Here is a 14,931-nt window from a genome sequence, read left to right as displayed (position 1 = left end):
GTTGTAGTCTTGTACCTTTGAATTAAGAACTTCTAATAGAAAGCAGGTTACAATGTTTGATACCCAGGCCCTAATTAAATAGTAATTCCTCCCAATAAATTATAATATTGAACTAGGAGAGACGGAAATGTATCAGTATTTGATTACAAAATTCAGGCAGAAAGTCAATGGCGCTTGTTTGTCTCCCATCACACGCCTTTTACTTTGAAGAGTTCTAATTCAAGATTCTTAATTAAAAGGGTTCTCATCAATTTTATTGCTAAGTTTAAAATTTGGAGACACTCCTATAAATTAATAAACCCCTTATAGGCTCTTATTCATGCATTCTATAGTACTTCTGGTTCTCTCTTCTAAGTCCATCCACCACCACCTTCTCCTCCTTTTCATAGTCATTCTCTTTGTTGGTTTTAGAGGTTAGAGATGAGTATAGAACGTCTTCTTTTGACTCTCTTCTTCTTGGGTTTCTTCCCCGGAGAGTTGGCTGTGGCTCAAAACACAACAATCCCATTCAAAATGGGAGTCGTTCTTAATTCTGACAAATGGGTTGGGAAGATGGCTCTGAGCTGCATTTTCATGGCGGTCTCCGACTTCTACGCCACCCACAGCTTCTACAGAACAAGACTGGTTCTCCACACTAGAGACCCAAACAATGACATCGTTGGCGCAGCTTCTGTGAGTAAGTTACTACTCTTTTCCATACTTGTATATGATATCATATACCAGTTCCATAAACCTTACTTTCTGCTCTTTCCATTTTTTAATGTCTGCAACATCTATGAGCCAGTAAGTTACTATTCTTTCTCATTGATCTTTCTATTATATATTCTATATTTCTGTTCTTTCTATCGTTTGGTAAATCTTTTTTTAAAGATCTTCTGAAAGCTCTAATAGTTAAAGACGATTTGGGCTTTTGCATTAAGATCTTAACAGCTTGAAGATCGTTTGGTTAAGGTGTGTCTTTTCGTACAAAGAGCGAAGATGAGTTGAAAAAAAGGAAAAAAATTCTATTTGGAACTTCCTTAAAATAGCACAAAATGGACTTTCTATGTCTTTTTGGGTCTGCGGCTTTCGACGAATAAATCTTTTCCCAACCAAATGGAAAAAGACCAAAATACGGACTACTGGGCTTCTAAAAAACCAACAGCCCGCACCAAGAACATACCAAATGAGGCCGTCTTTTCCGTCTGCAACATCTAGGCCATGCATGGTTAGCTTAATTCTCGGAAGAGGCTCTGGCAGAAACAAAAATAAACGAATGTTTCATTCAGCAACTGGTCCACTTCTTGGTTTGTAAAATAAATATTTGTCTTCTATACCTGCATTGATTTCTTTGTGCCTCTCAAAAATCTATTCAACCTAAAAGCTTAAGCTATTAAGTGAGATTATTGAATAAGTTTTATTTTCTAACAGTGCCTAATAAGATTGGATTTGTTTTTTCTCCAATAAAATAAATTAATTAATGTGCCCAGAAAGCGAAGAACTCAAATGGGAAAAAAAGAAAAGAAAGCTTTCTTTGTGGGTTGATTAGTTAACATGTTTCTTGAGGTCCACAGATTCAAACTTTCAATCCATGATGTATACATCATATCTCTGCAAAGGAACCTGGAAATTTCTTAGAAGTCAGAAGTCAGACTGATATAAGGAAACATGGGAGGTATGAGACTGACCAACTTGTTAGCTAAGCAATAATTTTTTACTGGAAGGATTATTATTCTAGCCAACTTTGGTTCATTTTTAACATGCTGTCAAGGGTATTGCCTTCTTAACTCTAGAATTAGTAGTCAAAGCTTTTCAATTCGTTAATTTGTTTAGTTATAACATTCATCCAGCCATATTCAACTAAGGGCGTTAGAGCCAAGTTGTTTCTGTTGATCCTTCAATGATTCCGGTCCAAGTATATATGATTTGGGTTTTTTTAGGGTTAAAATCTATCTTTGACCAGTCAACTCCCATGTCAAACCCATTTTTTTAGGGTAAATTATGCTTTTACTTCCCCTGAGCTTTGGCTCTCCAAAAACCTTCTTCACATTCTAGATAAATTATACAATGTATGCTGCCGGAAAGACATGATACCAGAAGAGATTTAAGCAGTCAACCCCCTGTGTTCCATTTTTTAGGTTAAATTACTTTAACCTCTCTTATAACTGCTTTATCTGAAGTTGACCACTCCAAAAGCCTTTTGCACATTCCACATAAATTATACAACCTATAGGCTGCAAGAAAGACATGATTTTAACGAGTCAACCCCCCTTTTGAACCCATTTTTTAAATGTAAATTACTTAAACTCTCTCTATAACCTCCACATTAATTCCACATAAATCATACAAAGTTACAAATTGACCACCCCTTTTTCATTTAGATGTTGTATTAAAATAAAAAAGAAAGATAATGTCATGTTTTCAAACATAAATGCAAGGTGCCAACTCACTGGTTATATGGGTTGGCGGGTAAATGGGTTTGGGGATGGATATACCCCCAACATAGATAAATTTGATTTTGCCCAAAGGATAAGAGTTTTGAAATATCCATTTAAGAACAGGTGGATTCTTTCTAACAAAAACCTTTCTTTCCTCTTCTTCCCTCACTCTTATCAAGTCTGATTACTTTTGTTGTTGTTACTGTTATTATTCTTTGGAAAAATTTCTGATCAGTAGTATCTTGAACTTTAGGAGTTATGTCAAGTCAGTCCTCGAACATCAAAATGTGTCTATACAGTACCCAAACTTTTAGGATGTATCTAATAGGTTCTTAGTGTTAACAGTTCGTCAATTATCATTATCACATGATGACATGTGCCACTTAAAACTTTTAAAATATCAAAACTACCCTTGAAAGAAGACACTGTTTATTGTCTTCTATCTTGAGGCTGAAGAGCTGCGCCATTACTAAATGGTGCTGGGAATTGACCAAGTTCTAGTGATGGCTGAAACCATCACTGCTACAGATTCCTGTATATTCTTTATTTTTTAATTATAGGTAACTGATAAAAATTTCTTATATATTTTAAAATCCATCACTCCACAAGCCTGAAAACAAGATTGCTTGGAACTAAGGTGGAACAATAACATAGTTTATTAGAATTAAGATTTAAACGGAAGGAGTTTTGTTTAAATTGATTCATGTTGAAGTGATAGATAAAGAAAATTAGATGGCACCTGATGGGTAGTTTTTTCATTTTCAAATTTAACTGACAAACTGTTAATGGCAGGGACCTATTAGGCACATTCTGAAAGTTTGGATACTGCATAGACATATTTTGGAGTTCAGGGACCAACTTAACACAACCCCTAAAATTCAGAGTACTGACCAGAAATTTGCCTTGTTGTTTTATTGTTATTGTATAATTTATCCTAAATGTGGAGGGATTTTTTCAGAGAGATAAATGTTAAGTTTATAGTACTTGTCAGAAACTACAAGGGAGCTTTAAATAATTTACCCCTTCTTTTGCTATGGTTGGGATGCATTTTGGGCAGACCCAGTCACTGTAAACAAATCGGATTCAACAATATCCGATTAACTAATGAAAAAGGGTATCCGAATTTGATCCAAAATCTGATCGATCTAGGATTGGATACGTATCCTATCACTCTTGGATCAGATTTAGATATGATCCAATTCAGATTCATTTTGTTAAAAATAAAGAAACAAATAAAAGAAATTATTTATTTCTTTAACTTATTTATATATATATATATATATATATATATATATATATATATTTACATTATATATATTATTTATATTTTAGATTTGCTCCAATCTGATTCTTGATCGAATGCAAATTGTAAAATTCAAATTCAATCCAATAATGTAAACAGATCATCCAAATCGAAGATAATCAGTTTGGATTTTGGACTTGTCCTTCCCATCCATGCCCATCCCAAACCCAGCCAAACTTTGTCATTGGCTGGGCCTGTGCCTGAAAGCTTAGGCTTGCGTTTAAATCATTTGGGCTTGGGTTGAAAGGTCTTGGGTTTATGGGTGTCAATAAACTAGATTCCGGTTGGACCTCATCTGAATCAAACCAATTTGAACAGGTTGGACAGTCTAATTATGGATCAGTCTAGACTTAATGATCCAAATATTTATTGGATTGGACCTGATCCATCTGTAATGTATTTAAATTTGATGGGATCAGGTTGGACCAATATCCAATTCATTAACAGAAGATAAGGGTAGGGGTGCCACTGGACCAGGTTTGGGTTGGATATAATCTGAATCAATTTGAAACGATTGGGTGGTCCAATAAGACATTGAATTGTGTCTGTCCAGTCCATAATATTTATCAGATTGGATTGGACCTGATCCATCTATAATTGACTTATGTTGGACCAATATCCAGTCTATTAACTGCACTACTTGGGTTGTATAGGCCCAACCCGTCCCAACAATGATAATATTCATCCCATATTTATTTATTTATTTATTATTAACACTTCATTATGTACTTACTATGTTATATATTTGGTCCAGGCCCACATTGCACATACATACACAACACATATCGTGTTTTGTTTTCTGGAGAACATTTTTAGTATACATGTAATTTTTTATATGTAAAATTTTATGAATTTGATGAACTATGAAATTTTAGTATAAAATTTTTTATTTGTAAAATTTCTTATGAATGACAATATATAAGAATGAGAGATGTTTCCAATGCACAGTTGTGATAATGAGCTGTGAGGCACTTTTTGTGAGGAACAAATCCTATTTCATTATAGATATAGATATAGATTATCTCAATTGTCTTTGTAATTAATGCCTGCTTTGTTTGTATTGCAATTTCATTTAAAATAGTGCAAAAGAATGGGAGTGCAAAATTCAAACACAAATTCTGTTTCTTCTTTTTTTTCAGCTTCTGCCTTATTTTGTTTGTTTGCATTGCAGATGAAGTCAAACAAAACCTGAAACAAAGCAATGCAAAACACAACAAATGGATCATAAGTTCATAAGTACTCAAGTTAAACGACAGGACTAAAATTCTATTCATCAAATATACGATAAAGGAATATCTACTATTTGAAGAAGTATAAATACAAATATGTAGAGTGCAAAACCTTGTATTTTATATTATTTTACATATATTTGTACTGTTTCTAAACTGAGCTTGGAAACAGTACAACTACAAATATGTACAGGGTAAATACATACAAAGTAATACAAAATATAAGATTTTGTACTCTACATATTTGCATTTATACTCCTTCCAAACTGAGCCTTATTAGTAGTTTTCAATTTATCATTTTCCGCCAGGGATCATGATCTCTTGGTAACCTTCTGTAATGCAACTAAGGCTCAGTTTGGAGGGAGTACAAATACAAATATTGTACAGTTTAAAGCGTTATATTTTGTATTTCTAAACCTTTATTTGCAGTATAGATACTTGTATTTGTACTCTTTCCAACAATTCGTTGTGTTTGGAACTTGCCACATGAACAGGAAATTAATTGCTTGGTGAGGGTAAAGGTGGAAATAATTCTAAATTTGCTTTTTGAATCTTCAAACACAGCTCTGGATCTACTAAAGAACACACAAGTGCAAGCCATCATAGGGCCAGAAACATCTTCACAGGCCAACTTTGTGGTTGATCTTGGAAACAAAACCCAAGTGCCCATTGTCTCTTTCTCTGCAACGAGCCCTTCCCTTTCTTCAATTAAAACTCCTTATTTTGTTCGGGCATGCCTGAATGACTCTACTCAAGCCAAAGCCATAGCTGCCATTGTCCAAGCTTTTGGATGGAGGGAAGCTGTTCCAGTCTATGAAGACAGCGACTTTGGGAATGGAATCATACCTTACTTGACCGATGCCTTGCAAGAAATCGATACTCGTGTCCCTTACAGGAGCGTCATTCCTCCCTTGGCCTCTGATGATCAAATTCTTCAAGAGCTTTATAAGCTGCAGACTATGCAAACTAGAGTATTCATTGTGCATATGTCAGCCTCTCTTGGAAGTCGCCTCTTTCTGAAGGCAAAAGAGGCTCAGATGATGACTGCAGGATATGTGTGGATCATCACAGATGGGTTAACTAATCTCCTAACCTCCATGGATCCTTCTATCATTAACTCCATGCAAGGTGTTCTGGGTGTGAAGCCATATGTACCAAAATCCAAAGAACTTGAGAGCTTCAAAATTAGATGGAGAAGGAAGTTCCAACAGGATAATCCCAATACCCAAAGAGCTGACCTAGACATTTATGGGCTGTTGGCTTATGATTCAGTCTGGGCACTGGCAATGGCAGCAGAGAATGTTGGGGGTGCAAATCTTTCCTACCAGCAGGTTCAGAGTACTGATAACTCCACCGATCTTTCAACACTAGGAATATCGAAAATAGGACCAAAACTTCTGCAGACAATTTTGAAGACAGGGTTTAGAGGCTTGAGTGGGGAGTTTCGCCTTGTTGATGGGCAGCTCCAGTCATCTTCTTTCCAGATAGTGAATGTGATAGGGACTGGGTGGAGAGAGGTTGGGGTATGGACCCCAACAAATGGAATTCTGAAAAATATGAGCGCCACAAGTAGCCAAGTGTATTCAACTTCAAAGAACAATCTCCAAACTGTCATATGGCCAGGAGATCCTACATTTGTTCCCAAAGGTTGGGTTATTCCCACAAGTGGGAAGAAGCTGAGAATTGGAGTTCCTGTGAAAGATGGATTTAGTCAATTTGTAAATGTTTCTCACAACACAGACACCAATGAAACCATAGTCACTGGGTACTGCATTGATGTCTTCAAGGCTGTAATGGAGGAATTACCATATGCTGTTCCTTATGAGTTCATTCCCTTTCAGAAGGCAAATGGTGCAAGTGCTGGGAATTACAATGATTTGATATATCAAGTGTTTCTCCAGGTAATGAAGTTCTGTTTTGAATGATCAATTTTTTCATCCCTTTGCTAACAGAACGACCTTTCTTATGTTGAACCAGAATTATGATGCTGTTGTAGGAGATACCACTATCATAGCCAACAGATCACTATATGTGGACTTTACATTACCATATACAGAATCTGGGGTGTCCATGATTGTGCCTATTAAGAAGGACGATAGAAAGAATGCCTGGATTTTCTTGAAGCCTTTGAACAGGGACCTTTGGATAACAAGTGCTGCTTTCTTCATCCTTACGGGTTTTGTGGTTTGGCTTCTTGAACATCGAATAAATTCAGAATTTAGAGGCCCTGTTAGTCATCAGATTGGAATGATCTTTTGGTTCTCATTCTCAACTCTTGTCTTTGCACATAGTAATTCCTTCTCTATTTCTTTTAATTTACAAAATAGATGACATAGAAGGTCATATATTTAGTCTAGCAAGATAACCCACTTACCTACCACATCATATGGATTCAACATTTCTGAAAATTATCATGCTAATTCACAGTATTGCAAGGCTATATATCATGGCCTATACATGATCAATCCCATATGGGATTGTTCAAATATCTTCATATGAACCATTAATCGTGTATATAAGCTCCAAATGGATGTTCCATGTATTGAATTAATTAAGAAATAGTGAAATTAAGGGTCCATTTGGTTCGTAGTTGGAATCGGAATGGTCCATTCCCATAGTCTATTTGGTTCAGACAGGAATGGGATTGGGAATTAAAATCAGCAGGAATGGGATTTCATTCCCAAGAAAAGGGCAGGCAATGATCATTCTCTCAAAATAGGAGAATGTCATTCCAGCGAGAATGGGATTCCGATTCCACCCAACCAAACAATTGGAATTGGAATAACCCATTCCAATTCTGATTCCAGACCCCTATTCCCGTAAACCAAATGGGGCCTAAGTTCCAATTTCATTTTCCTGGCTTCATGGGGCTACACAAAGGGGGTTACTCCATCCCTCATCCCCTTATCGCCCCCCAATCCTGTAAATTGATCACAGATATATATACTCTCTAAAATCATGTCGTCAGCTCAATTTTGATGTAATACTTTTGCATCGACTGCAGGAGAGAGAGTGGCAAGCAATTTGGCTAGATTTGTTGTGATCATTTGGGTTTTTGTGGTACTAATACTCTCTTCAAGCTACACAGCAAGTTTGACTTCGATGTTGACAGTCCAAAAGCTCCAACCCACCATAACTGACATAAAAGAGCTCCAAAACAAGGGTGAGTGTGTTGGCTACCAGGAAGGCTCGTTTGTGGTTGGACTCCTTAAAATGATGAACTTTGATGAATCCAAGCTCAAGGAATACAAGTCTGTAGATGAATGTAATGAAGGTTTATCCAAAGGGAGTCGTAATGGTGGTTTTGCTGCTGCTTTTGATGAGATTCCTTACATCAAGCTCTTTCTTGCTAGTTACTGTTCTAAATACACAGTGGTGGGACCTACCTACAAAACAGATGGATTTGGTTTTGTAAGTCTCTCTCTCAATAAAACATATTCAAGGATGTCACTTAACAGTTTAAGCTTTTGGGTTGAATGATTCTCTGAGATGGTATCAGAGCCATTTTGATAAAGTGGTATAGTGTTCGATTCTTCAAATCCACTTTGATTAATTAAGTTTTAGCACAAGGTATGGGCGGGCCTATGCTGTTCGTGCTTCAAGTCCAATGGACCCTTATGTGAGGGGCATTTTAGAGAATAAAATCTTATTCAAAGACCTCACTTGACAACTTAAGCTTTTAGGGACTCCGGATCTCCTGCCCACAAGAACTCTGCCCATGCCTACCCACGATACAGATGATGATATATTCTTCATGTGTGATTGCGATAAATGTGGGCAGAGTTCTCATAGACAAGAAATCCAAACTCGCTTTTAGGTTAAATGGTTCTTCGAGACTCTCTCTCCTGCTAATGTAGCAATGTTGGTTCCTTTGATCTTCCCTAGGTTTTCCCAAGAGGCTCGCCCTTGGTACCGGATATTTCAAGGGCAATCTTAAACGTAACAGTGGGAGATACAATGAGACGAATTGAGGTAGCCTGGTTTGGACAGCAAGCCAATTGCCCAGACCCCAATACATTGGTTTCTTCCGACGACATTAACAGTCTTACTATGGACAGCTTTTGGGGCCTTTTCCTCATCGCCGGAGTTTCTTCAACTTTGGCGCTCCTCGTATTTGCAATCAGCTTCTACTGTGACAATAAGCATCAGTTGGAGAATGTCGATCCCGATACCTCTGTGTGGAAGAAAATGGCCATCTTGGCAAAACAGTTCGATAGAAAGGACCTCTCATCGCATACTTTCAGGAGAAGTGATGACAACTCTTCACACGCTCTAAGGAGAGCAGAAGACGATGACCAATTTGAAGACTTGATGATAACCAACAACACTGCACCTCAAAGTCCAACTTCCAACCGCACAGATGGAATCTTTATTCCCCCAGAAGAGCACGGAAGGCCCTCCATTGAGGTTGCAAATCATAGTCATGATGAACCTGTATCTCAAGAGATGGTATCTTCTATTGAACTCAGCAATCAAAACATAGAGAGGTCTAGTGCTCATGGGATGAGTACTGAGTACTGAGTACTGAAAGGGGTTGATCAGATTGATCTCGTTCTTGCTTCCCTAGGTGCATTTTCATGTAAAATTATCTCACTCAAAAATATATGTATATTTTATATTATTTTATAAAGGTTAAAATGATAATATATTAATATCCATTAGTTTTTTTAACGTTAAATTAGTATGATAAATTTTAAACATTTTGAAAAATTATAATAAATTCAAAAAAAAAAATGCTGAAAACTTAGGATGAATTTCAGACAATTTCCCAAAAACAAATAATTATGGCATAACCGACGGTTTAAGTGTAATGGTTCAATACAACCTGGATGGTAACATCATATGAAATTTAACTTGTAACATTATAACTAATACTATCATAAAACTTTGTAAAAACTGAGTCAAAAAGCTTTTTAAAAACCCATGAACCGGTGAGTTAAATAATGGTGTTATCATTGAGCTGCAGTTGAACCGGTGTAGTTTATTCAAACTTTCGATATGGGACCCACTCAGAGAGGTTTAGAATGTGGGCTGAACCGCTGAACAGCTCGTTAGCGTAAACTAGTTCAACAAAACCGGAAGGGTCTGACCGAAATAATTCAAAGTACGGTAAGGGCAACTTTTTGTCTCGAATACCAATAAAAAAATAATATTTTATAAAATAATTAAAATAGGATAATTTTATTTTGAAAAATATCAAGAAAGAATACAAAGCCTTGTTGTGGAGAAGGAGAAGTATATTGGATTCGTGTCGTTCACCTTCCCCGTCAACTACTTCCGTGTCATTTGGACAGTGTTTCCCCCTTTTCCCTCCTCTTCCCCATCTGTCACCACTAATGTTTCAATCTGCATCGGTTATCCGCTCTTGGTCTCTTATAAAGCCATCGTTGCATACTGTTCATCGTCTTCTTGCTGGGCGGATAAGAGAAGGAAGAGGAACAGTGTCCACTGACATGGGCGAAACCATTGTTCCTTTTATTTCTCTTTCTTCTCTTATCCGCCCATGCATTGTTAATGCATGGAGGATTCCTCGTTATATCCGCCCATGTCAGTGGGCAAAACCGCCGTCTTCCTCTTTCTCTCTTATCTGCCTCATCTTTCTCCAAGCCTCGCTGTCTTCTTCAAATCCAGTGTATTTGTATGAATACAGAGGTAGAGGAGGAAGACGAAAAACAGTGTCAGTACCCTTTATTGATATTTTTTCAAAAAAATTATCTTATTTTAATTATTTTATAAAAATATTATTTTTTATTGATATTCAAGGCAAAAAATTGCCCTAAAAACCCTTTCTTTTTCCCTTAAATCCAGTTTGGACCAGTTGTCGTCTCCTCAAAAGATGGTGTTTTTTTTTGGCAAGGTCTCAAATCATGGTTAGACCAAATGAATGTGAAACAGGGGAATTATAGGGGGGTCTTCGTACGGCTCTCCTGGCCACCGGAGACCACTTAGGATGGTCGCCGATCATCACCGACCAAAACAGACTATTGAAAACTGCTGGAGGGCCCTTCAGCAACTGAAAGATATGATAGGGAAAGAGTTTTGACTAATTAAAACCCACTTATGAATTTTGATAAATTACACCTTATTAACTATTACATTTACGATTCCAGTTGACTGATTTTCATTAAAGTTTTTACATAAACATCGTTTTTGCATTAACTTGTTCAGATAAGGATTTAAAAATGCTTTAAACAAAAAATAAAAAATAAAAACAACATATATTACTTTTTTAACAGCAACTATGTCAACCAAGAATAAAAACAAATACATTTAACAACATATGAATCAACGGGTTGGTCTGTCTCCCACCATTCGTCTATTACTTTGAACCATTGTAATTCATATATTAAGTGTTAGTCTTGAAGGCAACATGTCTCCCTATCCCTATTCAAGAAACTTAAGGCTCCTAATGATTCATTTTTTAGTATTTGATTGTTGAGATGCAATTGTTTGGAATGAGAAAAAAGTGAGACGATGGATCCTAAAAACAAGTGAGATACCAAAAAAACCCCAATGATAATGATAAAGGAAAAAAAAGTGAAATGCATATGAGAAAAATGGATTATGCTAGTGGTCACAAAACCGTACTAATCCTTGTCCTTTAAAAGACAACTTTTCATGCATTAATTAACTCAATACTTCGTTATCTTTTAATTCACTACAAGAAAAATGGGTTATGCTAGTGGTCACAAAGCCATCAGTTTAACCTTTAAAACCGCCCTCATAGACCCGAGTCAGTGGTTTTGCATCCGCCAACTTAGGCACTACTAGGGATGATGGCAATTTTTCCCATTTCCAACGGGGACCCAACTTCCCAGACCAGATGGGATCAGGGATGGGGATTGTTTTGGCAGGGCAGGGGCGGGGACGGGGACAGGGATTAATAGGAACCTTCAATCGAGGTCAGGGTCGGGGATGGGGATTGAGGTCCCTGCCCTGCCCCAACCCCGATTATATATATATCATTATTTATAATTTAAAACTTTTTGTTTATTTTAAGTAAATTTATTTTTCAAAAAAAATACTATTATCTAAAAAAAATCCGAGGATTCGGGTCCCTGCGAAGAACCCATCCCTGTTGAGGATTGAGGATGGAGGACAAATTTTATCCCTAACGGGGATCAGGAATGTGGATGGGAGTTAATTTTAAAATCGGGGGCAGGAACAAGGAATATGATCCCCGCCCCGTTGCCATTCCTAGGTATTGCAGCTTAGCTCATGCATGGTTGCCAGCACAAAGACACAAAACCAACACCTAAGAGGCATGGTCCAACTGTTTGCAACCAGCGGTTTTAACATAAACTGCAGCTTAGAGAGTAATAAAAGATGGTGGTTCTTGTCAAAATCACCGGCTTATACATACAAATACGGTGGCCAAGGCCATGTTGATCTGAGCGGCCAGATGCCCTCAATTTAGAATAACCTTGGTGTATGGACAAATCCTACGGCCGATGGCATAGCCTACACCAATGAGTAAATATCTTTGACTAGTCTCTTTTTCTTGGACCATTTATAGATAATCAAACTGATGCAAGACTCTTGCTTAGTATGGTCAAAGTTTGGCAAGGTAGTTGAGAAAATCAGGGCAACTAATCCTACCTTGTGGGACACTTGTCCCTTGATCCAAGAGGCAGAAAGAGTCTAGGTGGTTAGGATAATCTCGGAAAAAAAGTGTTTCCCTTATCTATTTTTGTACCGTTGAGTAGTGGAAGCACCATTAAAAGTATGGGGTTCCAATTCAACTCTGAGATACAATTTCATATCTGAGAAAATCCCGTCTCGAGTTGCTTCCTTAGGTCATATTAATGTCCTCTAATTTTATATTGGAGGACCGGTACAAGTGTGTTACTTATTTGCAGGGATCTTCAGAATCTGTATTTGCAGGGTTCAACAACCAGTACATATTTTAAAACAGGCCCCTATATATCCAATGGAATATCTTTTAATCTCATGCAATTGTAGGAGCAATATCAATGTCAACTTAAATGTCAAATTCTTCATAACTTCAATAATAGATAAGCAATATAATCCCAAATTGGGATTCATTCCTTAAAAAATTCACACCGATCTCACAGCCACATCCTACCATGTATTGGAAATATTTCTCTGAATAATAACATACAAATGCGGGAGATGTTCCCAAGAATAAATTACTCTATTCTGTGAGGAGCAGATCCAGACTCCATAATCCCCCTCATCCCCCCCACCCCCATTTATCTAAGTTGTATTTACAATTGTATCTTATAACAATATCAAATTTATGATTTATGAACCTTTGCCAATATTCTGTAAGGAGAAGATCCAGACTCCATAATTCCCCTTATTTTTTATTCTCTTATTTCTCCACGGATGTCATGCACCTTTGCCAAAGAAACCAATGCTTTACTTATCCATGACTTCAATCCTACAAGCTATCTCTTTATGTGTTTTGCACCAGAATCTGACCAAGAAATACCACACGTAGCACATATGGGTCCAAAAAATATAAGGAAATGGCACTAATATAAGAAAAGTGACAAAAAAAAAACGAGATTCTCATGAGGTATTCAAGATAAGCTTAAGTGGAGACTGCATACCAACAAACTAAAAACCAGTCACCATTGCGACAAATCATCCTAAATCATACCAAGTTTGTTATGAAAAGCAGAATCATATATCTGAGCTAACCAATGTGTTTCTGTAAATCCCAAACTATTGCTTCTTGCTACATCAGATAATTAAGTCGTTGTCATTGTCTTTGCCCTCACCTTCTCCAACTAACTAAGTCATACAGACAATTAAGGCCAAGGTTTTCGTTGGCTTTAGAGGTTGGGGATGAACTGGGTACGTCCTACACTTTTCTTCTTGATCTCCCTGAGTTTCTTCCTCGGGGAGTTGATTGTGGCTCAAAACAAAGCAATCCCCTTTCAAATAGGAATCGTTCTTAATTAGTTCTGACAAATGGATTGAGAAGATGGCTCTGAGCTGCATGACCATATCGATCTCCAACTTCTACGCCACCCACAGCTTCTACAGAACAAGCCTCGTTCTCCACACTTGCTAGGGGCCCAAATATTGACATCGTTGGCCGGCTTCTATGAGTAAGTTACTGCCTTTATCATCTTTCTATGATATCTTATGTTCTTTCTATCAATTTACTCTTCATTTTCCGCAAAATCTAGGTCATGCATGGGAATTCACATCTGCGCCTCACAGAGGGCACCCCACACCATATCCTAACTGTGTATTTGGAACATCTCCCACTAACAATTTCGGGAGATGTTCCCAATGCACGCTGAGATGTGCATGTGGGGCGTTTGTGGTGCGCAGACGTGATCTCCACACACGGTTACCTTCTTGTAAACTATTGCAGAAACAGAAATACATGAATGTTTCTTTCTGAAACCAATTCACTCCCTCCTGGTTTCCGGCATAAATATTTGCCTATTATGGCAGCATTGATATTCTTATGCATAAATCTTACAAGATTGGGGGGGGGGGTCTTCAAGAACAGAAATTGACGTGCCCAGAAGATGAGCCAACTTGGTCTTTATTTCCAAAACACATAGGAGAGAAAAAGTGTTGCTTTCTTTGGGAGTTCTTTATATTTCACTTGTATCATCCGCTATTCAGAATGAGCTTTCTTTGGGAATTGAATAAGGTGGTAATGACTATTAAAAACTACAATGTAATGTATTTTTCAAGCAGGTACCCCACATGCGCACGATAGCCCATCTCAGCCGTGTATTGGAAACACCACCACACAAAAGATTCCCAATGCACGTTGAGATGTGTATGTGGGTCGCTGATGCAAAATTGCAAATTCCTTCGAATGCCATCAACTTATTTATTGAGGCATACAGTTTCAATCCCTCGTATTTGCATCTCTCTCTGCAGGGAGACCTGCTTTCCTACTTTGCCCTATTGAAATATCTGATAAGTCAGAAGACAGACTAATAAAAGGAAACAAGGGGATACAGATCGAGACTTGGTTAAGAATCCA

The 14,931-nt window shown here is 37.4% G+C and overlaps 1 protein-coding gene across 1 annotated transcript; it reads left to right on the top strand.

Moving 5' to 3' along the window:
- The first annotated feature begins 335 nt into the window (after positions 1–335).
- LOC104586704 (glutamate receptor 2.7-like) lies at positions 336–9,536 on the top strand. The gene is made up of 5 exons (XM_088893599.1): positions 336–676; positions 5,514–6,850; positions 6,927–7,239; positions 7,954–8,360; positions 8,835–9,536. Exons 1-5 carry the CDS (start codon positions 421–423, stop codon positions 9,468–9,470), a joined length of 2,949 nt encoding a protein of 982 aa, XP_088749725.1. The 5' UTR covers positions 336–420; the 3' UTR covers positions 9,471–9,536.
- The last annotated feature ends 5,395 nt before the right edge of the window (positions 9,537–14,931 follow it).

This window comes from Nelumbo nucifera, chromosome 8, assembly GCF_055504915.1.
Source record: "Nelumbo nucifera cultivar China Antique chromosome 8, China Antique-T2T, whole genome shotgun sequence".
Lineage (NCBI taxonomy): Eukaryota > Viridiplantae > Streptophyta > Magnoliopsida > Proteales > Nelumbonaceae > Nelumbo > Nelumbo nucifera.
This window is presented reverse-complemented; position numbering and strand designations above follow the sequence as displayed.

Coding starts and splice junctions, on each gene's coding strand:
- LOC104586704 (XM_088893599.1), top strand. CDS start 421: ATGAGTATAGAACGTCTTCTTTTGACTCTCTTCTTCTTGGGTTTCTTC. Junction 7,240..7,953: donor AACTCTTGTCTTTGCACATA/GTAATTCCTTCT, acceptor CATCGACTGCAG/GAGAGAGAGTGGCAAGCAAT. Junction 8,361..8,834: donor AAACAGATGGATTTGGTTTT/GTAAGTCTCTCT, acceptor GATCTTCCCTAG/GTTTTCCCAAGAGGCTCGCC.